Below are 23,626 nucleotides of genomic sequence, written 5' to 3'. Positions count from 1 at the left end.
GATATATAGTTTTTTTCCCCTGAAGAATTCAGCTTGCAATTTTGTAGAGTTATTATCCTAACTTGTTCATGGTGTGTATTCAAATGAGTTAAATGACTTAAAAAGTTGGGACTGTGGTAAATTTTTAGAAAAATGACATTTTAATAAATAAACAGAAGCTCCAGCAGTTTTTATATTTGCCCAAATTATTTTAGAATGAAATTTATGCTACAGACAATGAAACTATTGCCGTAGTACAGTAATGTCCCCACTCACCAGCAAGATGTGCTTTCTATCAAGACTTTTCTTGTACCAAAGGCAAAATTCATATGAGGAAACTATTAAATTATGAGACAGAATTGCTGGTCAGTACTTGCCTCCAGTACTGACATTATCTAGTCTGCATCTGTAGCTGAGCGGTAAATGTGACTGACTGCCATGCAGAGGACCTGGGTTCAGTTTCCAGTACTGCCAGGGATTTTCTCCTTTTTGGGAGAACTCAGCCTCATGATACGAATTGAGGAGCTACTTCAAAGAGAAGTACTGGGTAAAAGATCTGCAAAGCCGACAACCGCAGGCAGAGCAGATTGCCGATGCCTCGCCCCTCCATTGTTGTTGTTGTGGTCTTCAGTCCTGAGACTGGTTTGATGCAGCTCTCCATGCTACTCTATCCTGTGCAAGCTTTTTCATCTCCCAGTACCTACTGCAACCTACATCCTTCTGAATCTGCTTAGTGTATTCATCTCTTGGTCTCCCTCTACGATTTTTACCCTCCACACTGCACTCCAATACTAAATTGGTGATCCCTTGATGCCTCAGAACATGTCCTACCAACCGATCCCTTCTTCTGGTCAAATTGTGCCACAAACTTCTCTTCTCCCCAATCCTATTCAATACTTCCTCATTAGTTATGTGATCTACCCATCTAATCTTCAACATTCTTCTGTAGCACCACATTTCGAAAGCTTCTATTCTCTTCTTGTCCAAACTATTTATCGTCCATGTTTCACTTCCATACATGGCTACACTCCATACAAATACTTTCAGAAACGACTTCCTGAAACTTAAATCAATACTGGATGTTAACAAATTTCTCTTCTTCAGAAACGCTTTCCTTGCCATTGCCAGCCTACATTTTATATCCTCTCTACTTCGACCATCATCAGTTATTTTGCTCCCCAAATAGCAAAACTCCTTTACTACTTTAAGTGCCTCATTTCCTAATCTAATTCCCTCAGCATCACCCGACTTAATTAGACTACATTCCATTATCCTTGTTTTGCTTTTGTTGATGTTCATCTTATATCCTCCTTTCAAGACACTGTCCATTCCATTCAACTGCTCTTCCAAGTCCTTTGCTGTCTCTGACAGAATTACAATGTCATCGGCGAACCTCAAAGTTTTTATTTCTTCTCCATGAATTTTAATACCTACTCCGAATTTTTCTTTTGTTTCCTTTACTGCTTGCTCAATATACAGATTGAACAACATCGGGGAGAGGCTACAACCCTGTCTTACTCCCTTCCCAACCACTGCTTCCCTTTCATGTCCCTCGACTCTTATAACTGCCATCTGGTTTCTGTACAAATTGTAAATAGCCTTTCGCTCCCTGTATTTTACCCCTGCCACCTTTAGAATTTGAAAGAGAGTATTCCAGTCAACATTGTCAAAAGCTTTCTCTAAGTCTACAAATGCTAGAAACGTAGGTTTGCCTTTCCTTAATCTTCCTTCTAAGATAAGTCGTAAGGTCAGTATTGCCTCACGTGTTCCAGTGTTTCTACGGAATCCAAACTGATCTTCCCCGAGGTTGGCTTCTACTAGTTTTTCCATTCGTCTGTAAAGAATTCGTGTTAGTATTTTGCAGCTGTGACTTATTAAACTGATAGTTCGGTAATTTTCACATCTGTCAACACCTGCTTTCTTTGGGATTGGAATTATTATATTCTTCTTGAAGTCTGAGGGTATTTCACCTGTCTCATACATCTTGCTCACCAGATGGTAGAGTTTTGTCAGGACTGGCTCTCCCACGGCCGTCAGTAGTTCCAATGGAATATTGTCTACTCCGGGGGCCTTGTTTCGACTCAGGTCTTTTAGTGCTCTGTCAAACTCTTCACGCAGCATCATATCTCCCATTTCATCTTCATCTACATCCTCTTCCATTTCCATAATATTGTCCTCAAGTACATTGCCCTTGTATAGACCCTCTATATACTCCTTCCACCTTTCTGCTTTCCCTTCTTTGCTTAGAACTGGGTTTCCATCTGAGCTCTTGATATTCATACAAGTCGTTCTCTTATCTCCAAAGGTATCTTTAATTTTCCTGTAGGCGGTATCTATCTTACCTCTAGTGAGATAGGCCTCTACATCCTTACATTTGTCCTCTAGCCATCCCTGCTTATCCATTTTGCACTTCCTGTCGATCTCATTTTTGAGACGTTTGTATTCCTTTTTGCCTGTTTCACTTACTGCATTTTTATATTTTCTCCTTTCATCAATTAAATTCAATATTTCTTCTGTTACCCAAGGATTTCTACTAGCCCTCGTCTTTTTACCTACTTGGTGCTCTGCTGCCTTCACTACTTCATCCCTCAAAGCTACCCATTCTTCTTCTACTGTATTTATTTCCCCCATTCCTGTCAATTGCTCCCTTATGCTCTCCCTGAATCTCTGTACAACCTCTGGTTCTTTTAGTTTATCCAGGTCCCATCTCCTTAAATTCCCACCTTTTTGCAGTTTCTTCAGTTTTAATCTACAGGTCATAACCAATAGATTGTGGTCAGAGTCCACATCTGCCCCTGGAAATGTCTTACAATTTAAAACCTGGTTCCTAAATCTCTGTCTTACCATTATATAATCTATCTGATACCTTTTAGTATCTCCAGGGTTCTTCCATGTATACAACCTTCTTTCATGATTCTTAAACCAAGTGTTAGTTATGATTATGTTGTGCTCTGTGCAAAATTCTACCAGGCGGCTTCCTCTTTCATTTCTGTCCCCCAATCCGTATTCACCTACTATGTTTCCTTCTCTCCCTTTTCCTACACTCGAATTCCAGTCACCCATGACTATTAAATTTTCGTCTCCCTTCACAATCTGAATAATTTCTTTTATTTCATCATACATTTCTTCAATTTCTTCGTCATCTGCAGAGCTAGTTGGCATATAAACTTGTACTACTGTAGTAGGTGTGGGCTTCGTATCTATCTTGGCCACAATAATGCGTTCACTATGCTGTTTGTAGTAGCTTACTCGCATTCCTATTTTCCTATTCATTATTAAACCTACTCCTGCATTACCCCTATTTGATTTTGTGTTTATAACCCTGTAGTCACCTGACCAGAAGTCTTGTTCCTCCTGCCACCGAACTTCACTAATTCCCACTATATCTAACTTCAACCTATCCATTTCCCTTTTTAAATTTTCTAACCTACCTGCCCGATTAAGGGATCTGACATTCCACGCTCCGATTTGTAGAACGCCAGTTTTCTTTCTCCTGATAACGACATCCTCTTGAGTAGTCCCCACCCGGAGATCCGAATGGGGGACTATTTTACCTCCGGAATATTTTACCCAAGAGGACGCCATCATCATGTAATCATACAGTAAAGCTGCATGCCCTCGGGAAAAATTATTGCTGTAGTTTCCCCTTGCTTTCAGCCGTCGCTCCTCCATACTGCGTCCATATTATCCTGTTGGCAGATGATGACATTGTCCAGCTCTGTGCCAAGAGTTCCTCCATTCCGTTGTGTTTTAATTACTGCACTGAAACTCCACACTTCCACATCAATGAAAAATAAGGCAAGAACGTATGACTCCGAATTTATTTTTGGAAGTACAGTTCTTTGTGTACTGCATGTCTTGCTGCCTATTTCATGAATGATGGCTGTCTGCACAGATCAATGCACAGATGGGGACTGCAGCATTGACTGTTCGAAGCGACAGTTGTGGTACACAAATACAGGTGCTTCGCACTGGAAGAAGACTTTTTTCTTGCAAATTACCTCTTTCACTTGCGTAAGTAGAAATTGTCACTTACCACCATCATCAGCCATGACAATTTGCAACAAAAGGAATGAAAGTTTACTAAATAACTTGCTACAATCATGTGTAATTCTTGCAGTGCCTACAACATTCATGGCAGAGAACAAAAACTTCCGTTTCCTATTGAGGGAAGCAAAACTGTGTTGCATACAAAAATCAGATGGAATTGATGTTACATATTGTTCTTCAGCAACACGGATTTTATTAAGCACAAACCATTTACAAACAAATCACAGACAGCAATAGTTTCTGACACAAGTGGAAATACACAAAAGAAAAAACTTCCTCCAGGTGGATACCTCTTAGCTAACACAGTACTCTGGAAGTCTGGTGAATGACTCATACATGGCTGCAGGAGAAAACAGTTTGTCGGTTCAACTGGGAAGCACTTGATTGCACACCGTGCTCTCAGTGCACCCACATGCCATCGGTTCGCCACTGAAAACACAGCTATTGTCTGAACAGCAAGTGAAGAGATTACCAAATTATACGCCCCCGTGGTGTATGCCTTGGCCGAAACTATGGCTGGACCTTTCGCGCTTCCATAAGGACTCTGTTTCTCCTGAGGCACTCTGCAGTCACTTCTTATCAATCCTTGATGCGTCCCAAGGTTCTGAAGTCATCTATACCGACGGCTCGCTGGTTGATGGTCGCGTAGGCTTTGCCTATGCTCACTCAGCGCATAGCATATCGAACAGCGCTCCTTGCCAGATGGCTGCAGTATCTTCACTGCCGAGCTGGTGGCCATCTTTTGTGCTCTTGAGCATATTTGTTCCTGCCCTGGTGTGTCCTACCTGTCTCCAGTGATTCGTTGAGTGGTTTACAGGCCATTGATCAGTGCTACCCACGCCATCCTCTGGTAGCAACTATCCAGGAGTCAGTTAATGCCCTCGAACGATCTGGTCGTTCAGTGGTCTTTGTACGGACCCCGGGGCATGTTGGAATCCCAGGAAATGAGCTTGTTGACAAGCTGGCAAAACAGGCCACTTGTAAGCCATTTCTGGAGATTGGTATACCTGAACGTGACCTCCGATCAGTGTTACGCCGCAAAGTTCTCGGGATTTGGGATGCTGAATGGCGCAGCTTAGTTACGCCCAATAAACTCTGTGCCATCAAGGAGCACACAAATGAACGGAAGTCTTCTCTGCGGGCTTATCGCAGGGACTCTGTGGTCCTCTGCCGCCTTCACATTGGCCACACTTGGCTGGCACGTGGCTATCTTCTCCGGCGTGAGGCCCCACCATGTTGTCGCTGCGGTTTCCGTTTGCCAGTGGTCCACCTTTTGGTGGACTGTCCACATTTAGCCTCTCTGAGATGGAATTTTAATCTCCCTGACTCCCTTCCTTTGATTTTAGGAGACAATGCCTCCACGGCTAACTTGGTTTTACCTTTTCTACGTGACGCCAGTTTTTATTCTTTAGTTTAAGTTTTAGTTCCTGTTCTTCGTCACCATGTGCCTTGTACCCTAGTACTTTTAGGTTAGTGATTTTGATTTTAATGTGTTTCAGAGTGGCTGGCTCATCCTTTTTTATCCTCATGATGAGCCAGCCCAGGACATCTGCTCTACTGTCTTAAGCTCTTCTGTCTGTTTCTTGCATGTCTGTGCTTTTCTTGTCTTCTGTTGTCTCTAGTGTGTTCAGCTTGCTCTCCTTCTTCTTCTTCTTCTCTCTCTCTCTCTCTCTCTCTCTCTCTCTCTCTCTCTCTCTCTCTCTCTCTCTCTCTCTCTCTCTCTCCCTCCCTCCCTCTCTCCCTCTCCCCCCCCCCCCTCTCTTTTTTGCGATCTAGAACTCCTGTGGTGTGTACCGTTTTATCCCAGGGACTTGGTTCAATGGAACAAGGGACCAATGACCACGTAGTTTGATCTGTTTACAAATCAAACCAACCAACCAGTACCACATTGGGCAGACAGGGAAGTCTGTGTGCTAGCCAAATATCAACAGTAGGTAACAACCAAGTCCAAATTATAGTCCAGGAGAAAACCACAACGAACAGGCTCATCATCAGTAAATATACCAGAGAGCTTGCTGTAAACATTGGCTAGTTGCAGCAAGTGGGGCTGTGGCAGTCCATTTTATTGAGTATTGATTAGTGTTTGTGCAACAGTGTACATACAACCACAATTTTGATTTCATTCCTTCATACATTTATTATCCGTTAAAGTTCTGTTGTTGGGACGATGATCAACTTTCCAGCTTGATAAGATTAAAAGCTAAATAAATTAGATCGGTACCCACAAATAACCAAGAGTTCCGTGGCAGAATTCTTTGAATAAATTATAAAGTCATTGAAGCACAAGTTAATAAAACTCTGTCTAAGAACCAATGGTAGCTCTAACAAGTCACTAAACAAAGTAATTAATGTGGCATAGAACACAGTTAATAGTTACACTAAACTTCACAGTTCACATACACTACTGTCTTGCAGTAACCCACCAGATAGAAGTGTACTGCAATAGTTTACTCAGTCCTGAATGAAAGTCACCACTCTCAACAATCACTTATTCTAATGACGATGATAGTCCAAATGTCCTACCAACAACAGCACTCCCAGGGCACTCATAGCGCTTTTATGAGTTTGTGCATGGCTCACATGTGGCCCCGAACTATTGCGCCTTTTTTGTCGTTTCTGGGCTGCACTCCCAGCCTTGTGCCCCTGCCTCCTTATCCTTACTTCTTTGCCTCTACCTCTGTCTTCCCCTCTCTTGTTCTTGCTTACGTCAGTCCAACTATCCTCCTGGTTTCTGCTATCTCTGAAGGTTTCGTTCCTCTTCTTTTTTTCTTCACCTTTCGTTTTTGGGGTTTCACCTCTCATTCTTAATTTTGTCTCTGTGTAGTGTGAGACAGCTGGGAAAGAACAGGGTGTAGACACACCAGGACAACTGGGAAATCCAGGAAAACCAAAGAATTTTTTTTGTCCAGGAAATATCTGGGGAATTTTTTTTAGGATTCTGGTAATTTTTCATTATCTTAGTTTTCAGTTAAATTTATGTGACTTTGACTGGTAAGAACTGATACTCTAAAAAATTTCACTTTAGCCAACTACTGTGGAATAAGACTGCAGCAGTGAAACATAAACAAGAGAACAACCCCAACATAAAGCGTTGCAAAGAAAATGTGCTATTTGCAACAGCAAAACACAGTGCACATGCAAGCATCTGTGGACAGCTAAAGGTATCAAATACTTTAGGACGAAGACTATGCAATATTTTGTAACAGTAGACTGCTTTCGATGTGCGTAACGTCTCAACTGTTTATGTTTCTAACAGTTCATGGGAAAATATTGTGGATGGTGGTTTTAGAAGTGTTTCTTTAAAGTAAATTTCCTTTTATTGCAAGACAAATTATGTTATGTGTGAGAATGTGCAATGAATTTCGTAAATCATGGAGTGTTTGACACTTTATAACACCTTGAGGTCCGGTCACTCAGAAAAATTTCAGGCCCTTGACCAGCTATTTATGCTATCATTTAAAATTTTACTGGCACATTTGTGTTTGATATATCTTAAAGGATAACACATGCTAAAAAATACCAGGCTTCAAGGTTAGGTTTTCTTATTTGTTTTAGTTCTTTCATAGATTACAAATTATACAATAACAATGGCAAAAAGTACAATTATCCATAAGAAAAGTGCAGGTTGAGTTCTTGAGCAACTTCACACGTGATTGGCTTTTCTATGGAAAAGTCAAAGTGCTCAATGGAATGTGTATTCAGCCTGGTAACCCACAAATGTTCAGTGCACAGCAGTGAAATCGTACTTCTCAGAAATATTCAGCTGCTGCAATTTACACTGTGCTCGAAGGAACCTGCCTTAACCAAATGCTCAGAAAAAACGGCAAAAAATTTTTGACGGAGTGTCTTTGGCGTGTGGCCTTACTGCCTCTTTGATCATTTCCTCAACGCCGTTGTCATTTAATTTGTATAGCCAGCATGGTAGCCAGTCCGTATAGTGGGCTAATTAGGTACCTTTTCGGCTGAGCCCCTGACAATGCAGGCATCACACTTCTGATACCTGAGCTGCTATCTCAGGGGTGGTTGCTTATCATCCTGGAGCATTGGAACTACCAGCAATGGCTGCCATTCCAGATGGCCCCTGCTGTGGATGGATGGTGCCCACAGGGAGAGCCTCTGGTCATAGTGAGTGGTATCAGGGCGGATGCTTTGCGTAAGAAACACATTAGGCTGCAAAACAGTGGCTGTTCTTCTACGTCAATCTCCTTAATTGGGAATGGATCCTTTAATGCTTTGTCTTGTGCACATGCCCCCTTCCCTTCCCTGACTACCCCCTGGAAGAGGGCCAGTCTCACTGGCTTGGGGTGAAACCCTTTCCATGCTACCTGGTCTGCAGCAGGACTGACAGGGACACTTCCACCTGGTCATTATTTTTCGTGGAAAATATTGGAGACAAGTTTGGCGAAGTGGACTGTCTTAGTAACATATGGTCGAGTTCGCTGTTGATCAAACTTCTTCTGGTGCCCAGTCTGAGGCCCTTCACGCCTGTGACCATGTTGGTGACATCCTTGTCTCCAATACTCTTCACCAGTTTTTGAATATAGTTCAGGGTGCCATTTTTCATAGGGACCTCATCCTTCAAACTGATGAGGAGCTTAGAACCAATCTGGAACAGCAGAGCCTTCATTTTGTGCAGCATGTTCAGAAAGGCCATATGGGCAGTTGCATAGGTACCAGTGCCTTTATTCTGGCACTCGGTGTTTTGAGTGTTAGGCCTGTCCTCTTGCTGTATAGTGGACACACTGTGGTGAAAGTGGACACCTACTCCATGAGGGGAGCCCGTGTTCCGCCGCCTGTGGGTGTTAATTGTCACGGCCATCACTTTCTACATTTGCCAGATTCTCCAGTTTATAAGAAGGTACAGGAATAGAAGTCCCTTGATCATATACCCTGCAGTGAGTCTTGTCAGAAATATGACCTTCTTAACCCTGTGTCTGTGACATCCAACTTTGCCTCTGTTACATCTTTTTCCCATCCTCCCTTCTCCTTATCCCAGTCCTCTCAGGACCTCTTTCCCCAGTGTCTCCTCAACTGGAGCCCTGATGCCACAAGTCAGCCACAGGAGCCTCAGTTCCATGTGCCCCAAGGTTGCCCCCCACTCTTTCAGTTTCAGGTCTCTCTGAAGCCTGCTTTTTCTCTGAGCTCTGCCCTCCTCAACCTATGAATGAGGAGGGGGAGAAGGAGGAGGAGGAGGAGGAGGAGGAGGAGGAGGAGGAACATAAGTCCTGGAACAAAGCCTCCCCCCCCCCCCGCCCCCTCAGTGTGCCCATCCCCCTTCCAACCTGATTCTGACCTCTTATTTATGGACGTCATCCCATCCATGTTGGTGACACTCGGCACACTACAAGGCTGCCAATGTCAGTTTTCCATCCTGGATGTTATCCTCCCAGTTGACCTTTGTACAGATCCATATGTTCTACTACAACACATTGCGACCCATTTTGCATTCACATTGTGAGGTAATGGGCGAGTTGCGGCGCCCTGGAAATATTCTAAGTTCAGAGTTGACGGCGACCACGTGGGCCGCGCGGCGGGGTCGAGATCATTAGCAAACATGTGGTGCCAAACGTTAGCCGGACGAGAGGGGTAGCCCGAGCGCATGGTCCAGCCATGTGGCCGGGAATTCCACTGTGACGAGGATGATGCTTATGTCGATGAAGGAGATGTCTATGTGCCAAAGATGGCAGACTTTGTGAAACCTTAATGGCAGACATTTCACAGTTTGTATAGAAATTAATAGTAGCCAGATCAATCATGATACCTCAAAAGGAAACATGTACATTTCTATTATTTGCTCTATGATTCTGATGGTGTAATCAGATTTTCCATACATTTATTAACTGTCTGCTTGTGTCTGTGTATGTGCGGATGGATATGTGTGTGTATGCGAGTGTATACCTGTCCTTTTTTCCCCCTAAGGTAAGTCTTTCCGCTCCCGGGATTGGAATGACTCCTTACCCTCTCCCTTAAAACCCACATCTTTTCGTCTTTCCATCTCCTTCCCTATTTCCTGACGAAGCAGCCGATGGTTGCGAAAGCTAGAATTTTGTGTGTGTGTTTATGCTTGTTTGTGTGTCTATCAACCTGCCAGCGCTTTCGTTTGGTAAGTCACATCTTCTTTGTTTTTAGATATATTTATTTAATAATGTGTATTAGAGTGTGTTTATGGTCCAGCTGTAGAAATATTTATTTAATTTCAAGTATTTAAATGTAAATCCATTATTTTGTATGTGCTTAAATATGTGTGTGGGTGCGTTGGTTCGAAAATATGGCGGGAGCACTCTAGCCAATCACAGCGCTCGTGCATGGGGAGACTGAATGGGAGGGAATTCTAGCAGTGCGGCAGTTCTGGACAGTACGGCACAGGATATGAGTGCTGGATGCAGACAATACAGCGCGTTGGATGCACAGTCGGCGGAAATACTTGGACAGTGGAGCAGTTTGTGCATGGTCGCAGAGAATAGAAATATTTCGGAGTGCTGACCTGTGTTCTTGTGTGATTTCCGTAGCTTCTGCAGTGAAGGTGTAGTGTGCATTTAAAAGTGAATATCTTGCGAGCTATGTTGTTATTCATAACTAACTACATGCAGTAGGAATCTATTGTTTCCCTGTTATTCAACTTATATTTTATTTAATTGCTGTACCATCGACACCATTAAGTGTTTTGCAGAAATATACCGCATTCTCAAAAGTACTTATACTATTGTACTCGTCATTTAAAGTCGTTAAGATAGTACCTGCAGATTTTATTTAATTGTGTTCTCTCATTTATAAATGTATGTGTTATTTTCATAATTAGCAATTGCCGAGTGATAGAAACCTTCGACCATTCGATTCATGTGTGTATTCTTATCGTATACTGTATACTCAGCAGTATTTGGCCTGTAATGTGGCAACTACATATCCCAGCCCCTAGACAACGAAACCAGCCAAAACTTTTAATGTTACAACTCTGAGTCGGAGGGTATATAGTTAAGGGCCACCACCACATCTTTCATTTTAATTTGAAAGCCCGCAGCCTCCTATCCGACTACCTTCCTCCTCTGGAACCAGTGGTATGAAGCTTCCCACTTATGTTTTACCCCTTTCAGCCAGAATCCTACAGTGAACGTTTTACTGAAAGGGAACTTCTTCTGGCCTTCTCCTTTTCCCATGCTTCAGCCCATGGGCCCAGTTGCACCCATAACCAATTGCTTTAATGCTTCTGTCCTCCACAACAGCAATAGCTCCTCTGAGTGTTGAACTGCATTTGGCTCCTAGATGCCTTCCCCTCTGTGGTTACCGTCCTTAAGCCTGGTAAGGATCTGGTGGAAACCACAGTTCGACCAGTCTTTTCTCAGCACCGCCATTTTGTTGCAGTTTTCTGTGATCTGTGTAAGGCCTACAGCACGGATTGGTGCCATCACATCTTATTTACACTCCATGAGTGGGGTATCCAGGATCCTCTCCCGATATTTATTCGCCAGATCCTGTCTCACTGGTCATTCCGAGTGGGGTTGGCACCATTCTCAGCTTTCTGTGGATCCAGGGGAATGGCATTCCACAGATTTCCATGTAAGTGTTGTTTTTTCCTCGTTGATATTAATGGGCTCGTGGCCTCTGTCGGATCATTGGTCACCCCTGTTTTGTCTGAGGATGATCTCTATATTTGGACTAGTTCCCACTCTGTGACCTCTACAGGGCAACAGCTCCAGATTGCCATCTGGCGCACTTCTGTGTGGACACTCTCTCATGGTTTTCTGTTATCCCCCTTAGAATGTGGATGGGGCATTTCTGTTGCTGCACTATGGTCCATCCCTATCTGCAGCTTTACGTCGATGCCCAACGCCAGACAGTGGTTCCCCAGTTCCGTTTCTTGGGACTTCTTTTTGATAACAAGCTTATTTGGTTGCCCCAAATCTGCCTTCTGAAGATTGGCTGTTTCTGTAAACACTATTCATTTGCTTCCTAGCCCACACTTCTTGGGGCACAGATCGTTAGATTCTTCTCCACCTTTATTGGGCCTTAGTTCTGTCCTAGCCAAACTATAGTAGTCAAGATTATGGCTCAGCTTCCCCTTCCACACTGCTCCTCTTGGACCTGATCCACCTTTGTGGTATCTGTTTGGCCACTGGTGCCTTACGCACTAACTCTGTTGATAGGCTCATGTTTGATGTTAGGATGGGGTTCAATGGTCCCAGCTCCTGGTTTTCTATACAATCACTCTCTGTACTTTCCCTGCTCACCTTTCCTCTTCTATTCTTTTTTTGTGGCTTCAGGATTTCGCCTGCCCGTTGCCCATCTGCGGGTGGGTTTACCATTGGGCTGTGCCTCACTTCTCTCTGCCATGATTTCCGTCTTCCCTCTGTGTTGTGTTCCCCACTTTCTCTCCTGAACAGACTCTCGCCTCGAATTCTCATTAGTTCCTCAGCCCCCATTTTGGATGGATACTTATGGGGTTTTAAAGCCTTCATTGCTCTGATGGTGTTCTGTTGTTTTTTTCCACCTGCTCATATGAGAGTTTCAGGATGCTATTGTTTTTTACGCTGATGGCTTTAAACGTGGAATCACACTAGATATGCCTTCATGTCTTCTTTTGGCACAGATCATCTCTTGCCTCCCGAATGTGGGGTATTTACCATGGAACTGATAGCCATTTACAGGTCCCTCTACTTTATTAAACTGCCCTTTCTCACCCAAGTTTTGTTACACAAGTACTTGATGAGCGGCCTTCATGCTATCGTATGGTGTTTTTCCCGCTGCCTCTTGGTCCCTGAGCCATCCGCAACATTCTTGCTATCTTGACCGTGCTGCTTATTCAGTTGATTTCCTTTGGGTTCCTGGCCATGAGGATACCCCAGGTAATGAGCTTCTCGATCTTCCAGCTGGGGGAGGGTCATGGCATCATTTACCTTCATTTTCCATGACCTCTGCAGGAATGGATTTGTGACTTCACTTCAAATTCCTTTTCCTGCAGTTGTGGGCTGTCCCTGGTAGGGTTGTGTGATTAAGGGGATTCCTGCCATGTGGCATTCTTCTCCCCACCCCTACCAGTGAGAATTTAGTGTCCTCTGTGCCATCTTCATATCAGCCATACCAGGTTGACCCTTGTTTATTTACACCAAAATGAGCCTCCCCCCCCCACCATTTTGTAGTTAAGGGGCCCCCTTCACAGTGATCCATATTTTGTTGGACAGTCCCTTCGTTTTGGCCCTTCACACTAAATATGCCCTCCTCCTCTCCTTGTCTCAGGTGTTAGCAGATGAACCTCGCATGGTTACATCCGTCCTCGGCTTTCTTTATGAAAGTGGTTTGTCCTCCGAGATTTAAGTACTTGAATTTCCTTCCGGAAATGGAGTACCTTGGTTAATGTTGGTGCTGGTTTGGGAGGCCTTCATCTTTGTCTCTGTGCTGGCCACAAATTCCCCCCTTATTTCCTTATGTTCTGTCTGGGCTTTTGTGCCATTTTGTTTCCCCCTGGGTGGCAGTAATGGTGTCCCAGTGTGTATAGTGCCTCTAGGGTGCCCCCTTCTCTTGCCCCTTCTCATCTCCAACACTCCCCCCTCCTGTTCTTTACTCTTCCTGTCATCCCAATGTTCCTTCTGCCTCTTCATTTGGCTTTTTTGTTTCTCGTTGACTGGACTGGACTGTGCTGCTGATGTTGATCCCCCCTTAGTTTCTGCCACCTTAGATCTTGGGACTGATGACCTCGCTGTTTGTCACACTGACCGACCGACTGACCCGACCGACCCAACTGGGACATCGACATTACTGATTTTTTTTCAGATACATATATTTTTGTAAACAGATTGCGCACAGTGGTTGAGTGAGTGAACACCAGGAGCGTGCTCGACATAGGTGTTAAACGTTCGTTAGCTCAATCGAGACTGGGCATAGACTGTAGATTTTGAGTGATGTCCAAATATTTAAAGATTGAAAAATGGCTATGTCAGATTCAGGCAAAAAAGTATTGGCAAAAGTTCGGTTAGTGAAAAATGTGATGGTTTTGAACGTTTCTAGAGTTGTTTTGTGCATCTGTGTGAGGAATACCTGACTTACAAATACAAATGCCATATTAAAAATTACTATAAATTATGCAAAAATCTTAATTAAGTGCTTATTTTTTAATGAAGTATGCCATTTTGTGCACAAAATTCAAGTCTGCAAATATATAATGGCAAAGGTTGGATTGTAATGAGCATAGAAGCAAAATCTACAGTGGAAAATGAAGCTAGTTCTGAACTGAATATTAGTTATCTCGTAAATTATTAGCTTTGCAGAATTTTAGATGTGTTCTTTGAAATATGAACTGCCAGTCTTTATGTGTCACTATGCCCAGAAACACATACTAACCCTCAAGGCTTTTCTTATTCCTTAATGAGATGGGATTTTCAGTTAGATCCAGCTTTTAATTAAATGGTTTCGCAGTAAAACTAAGTGCAGCATTAGAATCAGCACATCAGAAATGTTATGTTGAATAATGAATCTGATTGGGAAGTAGTTTAGTGTTTTGGAATATTCGAACACTGCCACATGTATACTACTTGGAAAATGTACAAGATTTAAGAAATAAGCAAGTAGAAAAAAGAAAAGTATTTGTTAACAGCAGTTGAAGTCATAAACAGATGGAATAATTCTAATTAACTATGTCACTTTGGGAAGGTTTACTGCTGAAATTCTGAGAACAAGGCAGTATTATCACCAAGTGTTCCTTATGCACACTGAACAGTTGTTCCTTCTGCTTGCTGTTCATGTATGGTACAGGAAAGGGGGAAATGTAGAGGTATCCAAAGTTCCCATCACCATGCACTGTAATGTGACTAATGGAATACAGGTGTAGTCATAATTTACTTACTGTGGATGTCCTATGTATCTTGCTAAATTCTTTTTTTTAATGTGAAATGAAACAAATCTTGTGAACTTGCTTTAGTAGTATAAAATGTGTTGGACTTTATGAGCATACATTATTTACTGGTCACTTGCTAGGTGGCGCAACCACAACTGTAGTAATCCATTTCAGCTAATCAAACCACGGCAGCTGCTGGCAAATAGGTGCAGAACAGGTGAACCTAAAGAATGTACAAAGTTTACAATGACAAATAACCTTAGCTTGACTGTATCAAAGTGCTGCAGCATCAATTACTAGAACACGAGGAAAGATGAAACCATAAGATGAAAATGATGGCAATCAAGCGAAATGGATAGAATCCCCAAATACATCCAGCTTACCAGCAAGTGCGGTTAGCCAACCACAGAAGCGACCAGGACACAAACACAGCTCATACGTAGTGCACAGATCATATCCACGGAAGACCGCCCAAGCTCGCATGTGAAGAACTGGAGGTCCAACACAGGACCCCAGTTGTTCCGAAGCTGCGTTAGCACTGGCAGGAACAAAACGAAACTGTGAAATAACTCCATGATGCACACGAAGAGAGAACATCTGTGCAAAACCAAAATCCGGTTTTGTACAGATGTTCCACTAAATTTCTTGGTTGGGTTTGATTCCTTCCATTGCTAATGTGCCTTTGGAACCATTTGACTCCTATGTTGGACCTCTGGTTCCACACATACACTCCTGGACAGTCTTTTGTGAACATAACCTACACACCACACCTGTGTTGTGTTGGTGTCCTGGTCACTTCACCTGTTGTTTGCACATGACACTTGCTGATAACCTGGATATGCTGGGGGATTCTTGTCCATTTCCTTTGATTGCCGTCATTTTATTCTTACAGTTTCATCTTGCCTTGTGTCTTCTCTCATTTTACAGATGAAGGGTATGTTTTTATACCCCAGTTTCAAGCAGGAAGATGGGGAACATATATTATTTACCCTCATGGGGATGTAATCATAATGTAATTGGCACTGCAGCACTTTGATACAGACAAGCTAAGGTTAGTTCTAAATGTAAACTTTGTCCTCCTTAGGTTCACTTGCTTCTCACCTGAACATGCAACTTTTTGGTTACAAAACTAGTTGTAACTGAGTGAATAATAAATGAATTCCCAGCAGCTATTGCGTTAATAGTGACCTTTCAGCACTGCACAAGGTGTAAAATTCCTTGTGGTCCAGCTGTATAACAAGCTAAAATGGAGCAAAGGAAAAATAAATTAATAAAGAAGTAAACAAAATGTTTCTTCAGCAGAAGCAAGTAGTAAGAATAATATGTTAAGTTGATATTTGTGCATCTTGTAGAGAATCGTGCATCTCGCAGAAGCCATTTCAAGGATCATGAAATTTTTACACCAACTTCCCAATACATTTACTCCTTAATGGTTTTTGTTGCTTATAATAAAAATCAATTCCAACAGAACTGTAACTTACACATTTGCAATACAAAATGCAGAAATAACTTTCTTGTGGATTATCCTTCTTGCCCAGGACTCATAATGGAGTTATGTACTCTGGTGGTAAAGTATTCAACAAGCTCCTATCTGCTAGATAGGAGCTTGTTGAATACTTTACCACCAGAGTACATAACTCCATTATGAGTCCTGTATGTGTTACAAAATGATAATGTACTACAAGTTGTAAAAACATTTTCTTTGAAAAATGACTCTGTAATCAAGCAAATATTAAGCTATTAATATGAGATAAGTAGCAGGTATACAATAAAACTGAGGAAGCAACAGGTTTTTCAAAGTAGCAGTTTCCTTACTAATTTACTCAATTACATTTAGGTGACACAAGTGTGAATAGCATTTGGCAGTATGGTGATAATTAACTGATAATACAAGGTACAGATTAAATTTCTATGCTGCCCTTGGCTCATGTTAATAAGTACCTTGATTTGTTCCACGTTCCTGAAAGTTCTTGATGAATCTACGGTACATGAATGAATGAATGAATGAATGAATGAATGAATGAGTGGAGGTAGTCAGAATTTTGAGGAATGGTATTACATGGATTATTAAAGAATATTAAATGTTAGATTAATATAAATGATTGTAAAGCAGGGAAAATGTGATGAGAGAGAGAGAGAGAATATTAACTAGTAACACAGATGAAAATATGGTGATAAGGAGCAATTACAGAAGTGTTGTTTTAGTTTAAAGTTTATGAAGTGTTTCAAGTTAACAACTGCAGGTGAATGATACACAGTAATTGCCATAAATGCTGTTTCATCTAAATTTTTGTGTTTTTAATGACAGACGATCCAGAATGACACTGACCATAGTGAAAATACGTGTTTGTAACTGTAACTGTTAGCATTTAAATGCTTCTTGAATAAGCGTTATGTGTTAGGTTCATTGTGAATTGTTGAATATTAACTACTGCATAGTATTATCTAATTAAATTGAAATTAATAATCAAGCTGTGTTTAAATGGAACATATACATTGTGTGGGTACTGTGCTCAGGGTCACAGCTCTTAACATTCCAGTGTTTACCTGCAAATGATCTGCCTCCAACTAAATACATTCTGACTGCCTAAATTAAACTTGAGACATCTAATGTCCACAGACTTTAGCTTGAAGTGGATGTGGAAGCTTACAACATATCACATTACATTCACCTGTAAAATTATAAATAATCTAAAATGAAACAAAAATTACTTGACTGCTGAGAGTAATGTCAATTAAGCTTTAATATTTGATTAACACTGGTAAACTATGTATAAAATTTGTGGGGAAACAGCTACAATAATATAAAATAAATGTCGCTGTTGGTATTAAAAAGCCAGACCGAGAGTATGATCTTTGAAGAAATTATCGTTATTCATCATATGAAGGTTGTTAACTATCTCTAATTATTATTTGGTTAATGCTCTGTAATTGTATGCCAATGTTAGAAACATCCTATAGGATAGGATAAAGTAACTTATATAGTGTTCTGTGAATTCATTGTATGGCGTTTCTTTTTGCTAGTTAATTGAGTTACCGTAACAAATGGACATGCTCCATCATCACACAAGGAGTTCTAGTCAGAAAAATCACTAGGTGCTGTCAGCTATTAGCAGGACATATTAACATATAACTGGAACTGAAAGAAGGGGTGAAGCCATATTACAAGCTAGATGTGCAGACAGAAGAGTGTATAAGAAGAAAATTGCATGGCACAGTGATGGACAGATTCAGGAGGTGTAAGAATAGAAATGGCCACACTGATTGGGCATACTTTCGTGAAAGGAAAAGAGAAAGAACAACTAAAGACAAAATAAGCTGGAACAGGATGAAATAGAGTGGATGATTAGTTCACTTTTATAGTTTACGTTTCACGGGAATATTAATGGTATGGCCACCATTAACAGAGCTGAAACATTCTCATACATAAGGCTACTTATGAATTCATCTCTGGAAACTTCCCTTTGACACATTGTACAGTCACATAATATACAATGCCTGTTTTGTGAATGGTTCTGTTCCTCACCATCAGTCTGTCCCTAGTCAGTTTCTCTCTTTTTCCCACCACCAGTCTGTCTAAGGAATTTATACCCAACATAAGATCACCCTCTAGATGGACTACAAAAGCAACTAACAATGTGCGACCTCTGATTACGCAGCTTTACAGCTTCTAGCAACAGCATCATTGGTTGACATGTTTGGTGTCCCATGTACGAGCAAGAAATCGCTGCTACAAGTTCAGCTTATAAGCTGACTGATAACTTACACTGAGGCACAAATGATATTGCTTGAGAGCACGGCTTAAAAATTGGCCTTAAACAGGAAATTTGAGTGACAGGGGAATACTATATGAAAAATATACCACAATGGGCACATTTATATCCGCAGTAGAGATGATGACTATTTAAATTCTTAAAGTGCTCTGTAATGGCTCTGCATAAATTCAGCTACTCAGTAAACGGTTTACAGAACTGTTTTCTTATGTGGCCACAAACTTTCAGCAGCCAGTCTGTGTTATTATTATTATTATTATTATTATTATTATTACAGCTGCAAAATCCAAACGGCAACAAAATTCCTCAGATGAGTTTAAATAAGTGAAGATAAATGAAAGATGAGTGTGTTTTAGAAATAAAACCCAACCTTCATCATATGCAGGAATGCCTTTGATCTTAATATTCTTATTTAAAAAGAGAGAAAATAAATAAAAGCGATACTTGTAGTTGTTTGTCCACTAACTTGGTCATAACCATGCACTATTGATTAGGCATAAATTAGTTATGGTAAATTTTATGCCTCTTGTCCCACAAAAGTTGAGCTGTACTAATACAAATGTTTTGGAAAAATCTTTTAGCAAATTCTTGCTTAGAACTAGCTCAAAGTTTTCTCATCATTGCCTGTTGTGTGGGGTATAGTGACAATACTCAGACGGATTTGAATCTAAATGCTGCCCATTATAATGGAAGGCAGGAAGCAACACAAATGTCACCCACATAGGCCACTAACGTAACTGTACATGTGCTATTTTGTCACCTGAAAGTGTTGTGTACTGTCAGTTGTTTATGTAACTTACACAGAATGCAGCCTAAATCAAACCCTGCCCAATGTATTTTTTTCTTTCTGGTGGAATAATTTCTTGCCAGTGTTTTCAGTGTGTTCTGTCTTTAAAATGGTTATGAAAATGGTTTTACGATATTCCAGAGGGTCTACCTTGTGTAAGAAAGTATTTTCAGCTTGTGAATTTTAATACCATTTTTCAGGTGGTAGGCCTGGTCACCATCCTGATGTCAGTACTGGTTTGCGAGCTGCAGAAGAGAAGATGTATACACTAACAGATTTTCTGTTATTTGCAGAAATTGATAATATCAATCCATACGTGTTACTGCAATTTTGCAAGAAGAGTAAGCTGGCACATAAGGTAATACCATGCTGATTTGTGACATTTTGATTAGGATATTTTGATTAAAACAAATTGGTTTACCTGGGTTCAAATTTCGCCTGTGCTTCTTATTATTCTTCAAGTTGGCAATATTATGAGAAGGATACTTGCTCCTCACCATATAGTGGAGATGCTGAATCACAGATATATTGTTTAATTGTAGAAGTTGGTATAGATATGATTGACAAGCTTTACTGTTGTGAAATTTGGAACACTTTCTTACTAGAAATCTTATAAATACATCCCAAGATTTTTGTTAATACTGACCAGTACTGCACTAAATTCATATTGTTTTGTAAAAATACTTGTAACAAATGTCTATTTTGCATTTGAAGGATGCGTAGGCTTGATGCGGTTTAAAGGTTTATAGCCAATATTTATTGAGGACTAAACTAAAAAGCATTTGCACTTAAAGGGAGACAGAAAAATAAAATTCGGAAATATTTATTTCTATGATATGAAAAATTGTGTGCCTCAGTGGATAAGAGCCAGATCCGAGGTTTGGTCCTCTGTTAGTACTAAGGTTTTGCTGCCATTTTAGTTTCTTTCCTCTCTGGGGTAATGATTTGACAATGTGAAAAATACCAAGGTGTACTATGGATCAGAACCCACATTAATCTGTAGGACCCACTACAAAAGGCCAGGCAAGTCAGTTCAAAGGTTGAAGGAAGGCAAGGGTGAACCACCTCCTGTAGGACTGTGCGTACTAAAGCATCTATGTAGAGTAAATAAAGACTGGCGACCACCAGTATAATTAATAATCCAGAAATTAGCTTTACATAGTGATGAATTGTAAAACAGATTAATGCATTAACTATGCAGAATGAAAAATAATCTTTTCTGACACAGGCACTCTAATTGATAAACCTAAATCTTAAATGTGGAAACATGGATCCCTTCTTCTGAGCGTAAAGTGACCAAGGAGTGGATGGTAGAGACCCTAGTGTTTCACCAGTGGGATGGCAGAAGTACCATAAACACTCTTGTTAATGAGAACTGTCTTCTGAGCTCTCTAGAGTTCATGTATGTGATTGATTTCTTGCTTCACCCATTCGTTCTGTGGTACATGATCTGTAAATCCTATCAGGAAAGAAAATTTTTAGGAATGTCTTATGAGTCAAGGTGTAAATTTAAGGTCGAAAGTAACTACCAGAGTACATCTGTATGCTGGGATTAGTCTGCTGTGTGTGTTTTAGCTGCATAAAGCTATAGTTGGACTAAATACAGTTCTTAGAAAAAAGATTATTGCTTTGGTAAAAAGGATGTAAAATGAACAGAAACTTGCTTCTGTCCTACTTAGACTAAATAGCTGCTCTTTATTTATTGCTTCTTCAGAACAATTATCTGCACATTAATGTCATGAAAGGCAACTATTTGACTGCAAACAAAGGTGGGTGGGGCACAAACAAGTGTGGGAGATACTTCACTAGTCTACCTCATGGTGTAGGAGGTATAACTAATCTCAATCTCTTCCTTTCTGTAGCAGCAGTTACTGCCTTTGCTCACTCCTGCATTGTGTCTACTACTACGTACTTCCACATCTTTCTTGGCTGTCCTCATCTCTCCCTTTACCATCACATACTTTATTTACCTTGGCACTTGATGTCCAAACCATTTCAGCTGATATGCTTCTCCCGAGGCTTTATTTATAAATCCCAAATTGCTCTGTTTGGGATCCTGTCGTACCTACTTTTATTTTCTGGTGTCTCATTTCTGCTGCATGTATCAGACTTTCTGATCAGCTACTCACAATCCGTGATTCCCAGTCATAGTTCAGCTAATTTTGTTTCTTTCAATATCTGTCTCTTATGAGGAAGTTCCATTTGACTACTTTAGACAGTTGGCCGGTTGCCCCATCTCTTTGCCTAATTTTGTCTTTCATCTTCTTATCTACTCTGAAGATAGAGCCCAAGTACTCAAATTTACAAACCTGTTCTTATGCCTTTGCTTCAAATGTGCTCTTTTTCCATTTTGTTTGTAATCATGGTTTCGATTTTTCCAGCAAAATGCATTCATTCCTTTCTTCTTAAGCTCTTCCACCCAGACATTAATGTTGCATTGGAAGTTTTTATCAAAGAGGGCAATGTTGCCAGGTCACCTGAAAAAGCCAAGTGGTCAGTTGAATGGCTTACATCTGGTGATTTCCAGCAGTCAGATTTTTAATATTCTACATCTACACATACATCAATACTCCGCAAGCCACCTGGCGGTGTGTGGCGGAGGGCACTTTACGTGCCACGGTCATTACCTCCCTTTTCTGTTCCAGTCACGTATGGTTCGCGGGAAGAACGACTGTCTGAAAGCCTCCGTAGGCGCTCTAATCTCTCTAATTTTACATTTGTGATCTCCTCGGGAGGTATAAGTAGGGGGAAGCAATATATTCGATACCTCATCCAGCAACGCACCCTCTCGAAACCTGGCGAGCAAGCTACACCGCGATGCAGAGCGCCTCTCTTGCAGAGTCTGCCACTTGAGTTTGCTAAACATCTCCGTAACGCTATCACGGTTACCAAATAACCCTGTGACAAAACGCGCCACTCTTCTTTGGATCTTCTCTATCTCCTCCGTCAACCCGATCTGGTACGGATCCCACACTGATGAGCAATACTCAAGTATAGGTCAAACGAGTGTTTTGTAAGCCACCTCCTTTGTTGATGGACTACATTTTCTAAGCACTCTCCCAATGAATCTCAACCTGGCACCCGCCTTACCAACAATTAATTTTATATGATCATTCCACTTCAAATCGTTCCGCACGCATACTGCCAGATATTTTACGGAAGTAACTGCTACCAGTGTTTGTTCCGCTATCATATAATCATACAATAAAGGATCCTTCTTTCTATGTATTCGCAATACATTACATTTGTCTATGTTAAGGGTTAGTTGCCACTCCCTGCACCAAGTGCCTATCCGCTGCAGATCTTCCTGCATTTCGCTACAATTTTCTAATGCTGCAACTTCTCTGTATCCTACAGCATCATCCGCGAGAAGCCGCATGGAACTTCCGACACTATCTACTAGGTCATTTATATATATTGTGAAAAGCAATGGTCCCATAACACTCCCCTGTGGCATGCCAGAGGTTACTTTAACGTCTGTAGATGTCTCCCCATTGATAACAACATGCTGTGTTCTGTTTGCTAAAAACTCTTCAATCCAGCCACACAGCTGGTCTGATATTCCGTAGGCTCTTACTTTGTTTATCAGGCGACAGTGCGGAACTGTATCGAATGCCTTCCGGAAGTCAAGGAAAATAGCATCTACCTGGGAGCCTGTATCTAATATTTTCTGGGTCTCATGAACAAATAAAGCGAGTTGGGTCTCACATGATCGCTGTTTCCGGAATCCATGTTGATTCCTACAGAGTAGATTCTGGGTTTGCTGCTACATGTGTTCATTATGTGGTAAAGGCATAAGCAAGGGACTGTGGTCTTGCTTGGACGTCTTGCTTGTAGTGAAGTCAGCAGATCTCTGATTTTGTGTTCTCATAGAGTTATTTTTGAAAACATTACTGGAGATATCAGTGATCAAAATACAGTCTTCAAAATTAATTATAGTAGTCTAAAGGTTTACTAAAAGATGACCGGTTTCAATCATCACAGGCTCGAAACCGGTCACCTTTTAATAAACATGCCTTGTTATCCAGACTATTATAATTAATCTCATCTAGTTCTTGAAGATTGCATAGGGGATCCTGGTGGCTCAACATATAGCTTTGCTAACTGTCGCATTCCTATATGGACTTCCAGAGACAAGTCCTTGAACTCTGTTGCTTCCTGCAGGTCTAGAAATATAGCATAGAAGAACTTGTTTCCTCCAGAAGCTTTTGA

At 41.1% G+C, this 23,626-nt stretch overlaps 1 protein-coding gene across 3 annotated transcripts in view; it reads left to right on the top strand.

Annotated features, from left to right (window-relative positions):
* The window catches only part of LOC124613242 (ATP-dependent DNA helicase DDX11), a 166,510-nt gene that overhangs the window by 82,328 nt on the left and 60,556 nt on the right, over positions 1 to 23,626 (top strand). For all 3 annotated transcript variants that reach the window (XM_047141919.1, XM_047141918.1, XM_047141920.1), the window contains exon 9: positions 19,615 to 19,772. In XM_047141919.1, the coding sequence (XP_046997875.1) occupies positions 19,615 to 19,772 (158 nt within the window). The remainder of the gene's footprint in view (positions 1 to 19,614; positions 19,773 to 23,626) is intronic.

The sequence above is a fragment of the Schistocerca americana genome, chromosome 4 (assembly GCF_021461395.2).
Source record: "Schistocerca americana isolate TAMUIC-IGC-003095 chromosome 4, iqSchAmer2.1, whole genome shotgun sequence".
In the NCBI taxonomy this organism is placed as follows: Eukaryota; Metazoa; Arthropoda; class Insecta; order Orthoptera; family Acrididae; genus Schistocerca; species Schistocerca americana.
Note: the sequence above shows the minus strand (reverse complement) of the source record. Positions and strands in the feature narration are given on the sequence as shown.